This window comes from Citrus clementina, unplaced genomic scaffold (genome assembly GCF_000493195.1).
Source record: "Citrus clementina cultivar Clemenules unplaced genomic scaffold, Citrus_clementina_v1.0 scaffold_4, whole genome shotgun sequence".
Taxonomy (NCBI): Eukaryota; Viridiplantae; Streptophyta; class Magnoliopsida; order Sapindales; family Rutaceae; genus Citrus; species Citrus x clementina.
The window spans coordinates 23327578-23329759 of NW_006262274.1; the positions used below are offsets into that span (position 1 = coordinate 23327578).

A 2182-nucleotide genomic window follows, 5' to 3' on the forward strand; every position below is an offset into this window, starting at 1 on the left:
GCATACATTTGTTTAACCCAACCATGTTCGTGTAGCTTAAACTCATCAACTAAAGCAAACCACCGCTGGTCAAATTCACCTGCACTCATGCCTGTCAACATAAGATCACGAAATTTACGAGTGAAGTCTTCGTTTTTAATATTTGCTTGTGCATTTCTCTCTAAATGCCAGCAACAAAGACGGTGAGTAGCTCCAAAAAAAACTGTCTTAATAGCCTTTGCCATTGCTTTATCGCCATCAGTAATCACGGACTTCGGCTTTCGATTACCCATAGCAGACAAAAAAGTTTGGAGTAACCATGTGTATGATTCAACGGTCTCATCGCCCAATAGGCCAAATCCAAAAACTGTAGTCCTACGATGATGGTTAGTGCCAACAAGGGTCACAAGTGGTTTCTGATATGCATTAGTTTTGTATGTCGCATCAAACGCCAAAACATCACCGAAGCATTCATAATCATACCGTGCCATGTAGTCGGTCCAAAACAAGTTTCTTAACCTATTTTCATCATCTAATGTGTACTCATGATATAGACCAGGATCATTATCAGATTTTGCCGTGAAATATGCTATAGTTGCCACGGAATCAGTATCACCAATTTCAGCACTTCTATCTGCATCTAATCTATTTTGCAAATCCTTACGCTTGAACCTGAGATTATGTGAACCCCCAACTTGATCACCCATGTAATCCACAACTTGGCATGTCTTCACGCCAACATGCCTCAATGCCTTAGCTTGAGCAAGATCTCCTTCACTAACATGTCGATGTGAACGAAGGAGATGTACTTCATTCGGAGAAGTCAACGGATGATTGTGCTCAGTTTTAAATTCTGTCACAGTAAACTTGCCACTAGAATTGTCGTAATTCACTCGAAACGATGCTTTACAACCCGTACGCGTTATTGGTCTTGGTTCCCGCACTCTATTATCATTTGCCAAATATTTTTCAGCCCTATATCCTTCCAAATTACAAACCCACCGACGGATCGTAGTTTGTCCAGACTTGGAACGACGAAGCTCATTTTTTCTAACACTAAAACCAACCAATCTTGAATAGTTCATGTACCATGCATCTGCATCTTCTACTGAATCAAACTGAGCTCCAAGTACATTGGTCCAAGGTAACTTAAGATTATCAGAGGATTTACTCATTTGTAAATCTTGAAAGGTAATAGCACGAAATTTAACAAAACAAATAAAATACAGTGATCAAAATACAATGACAATGGGTATATTTGTAAAAATCAATCCACATTCATCCAACATCAGTTTAATGTCATTCATATATTAAAAAATAAAAATAAAATTGAGATAAAAAAAATATTTAAGTCATAAACACTTACTTGAGAAACAACACTGAGATTTTGCAATAGCTGAAATTTGCACCTGTAGTAGCTATGCAGGCGAAAGAAATTGTTGAAGGTGAGTGAGTTATGGTAGGTAGGTGGCATTTAAAATGGAAATATATATATATATATAGGTATATTTATGAAGGAAGGAACAATGCCATTAATTGGTTCAATAGTTAGTGAGTTATAAATGCAACAATAAATATACTATAGAGTAGGTGCAAAAAATTAATACATTTAAAAAATCAGTACATGAAACATTGCACAACCAACATGAAACATATCACTTAAAATATGCAACAACGAACATAAAATATGAGTCCCTCCGTAACAGTGAACATACAACGTAAAACATGAAACATAGAACATCAAACATGAAACATAGAACGTAAACATGAAACGGGTGCAAAAAAAAAATTCCGGGGTATTTTGAAAAATCAGTACATGAAACATTGCACAACCAACATGAAACATATCACTTAAAATATGCAACAACGAACATAAAATATGAGTCCCTCCGTAACAGTGAACATGAAACATAAAACATGAAAAATAGAACATCAAACATGAAACATAGAACGTAAACATGAAACGGGTGCAAAAAAAAAATTTTTGGGGTATTTGAAAAATCAGTACATGAAACATAAAACATAAAATATGAAACTTAAAATGTTAAACATGAGATAAATTTCATAGAAAATGAATAAAATTTTTGTCTTTTTATTAACACACATTTTATTTTATTTTTAAAAATATTTATAATAAAAAATATTTTTTTTCATTTTTACTTTACTTGTCATTTTTTACTTGTTATTATTATTATTTTTTAAA

General features: G+C 33.6%; 1 protein-coding gene across 1 annotated transcript in view; it reads right to left on the reverse strand.

Moving 5' to 3' along the window:
* Positions 1-1154, reverse strand: part of LOC112099198 (protein FAR1-RELATED SEQUENCE 5-like) — a 2451-nt gene extending 1297 nt beyond the window's left edge. Inside the window, exon 1 of the mRNA XM_024186327.1 lies at positions 7-1154. Coding sequence (XP_024042095.1) covers positions 7-1154 — 1148 coding nt within the window. The remainder of the gene's footprint in view (positions 1-6) is intronic.
* Between the last annotated feature and the right edge of the window lie 1028 nt (positions 1155-2182).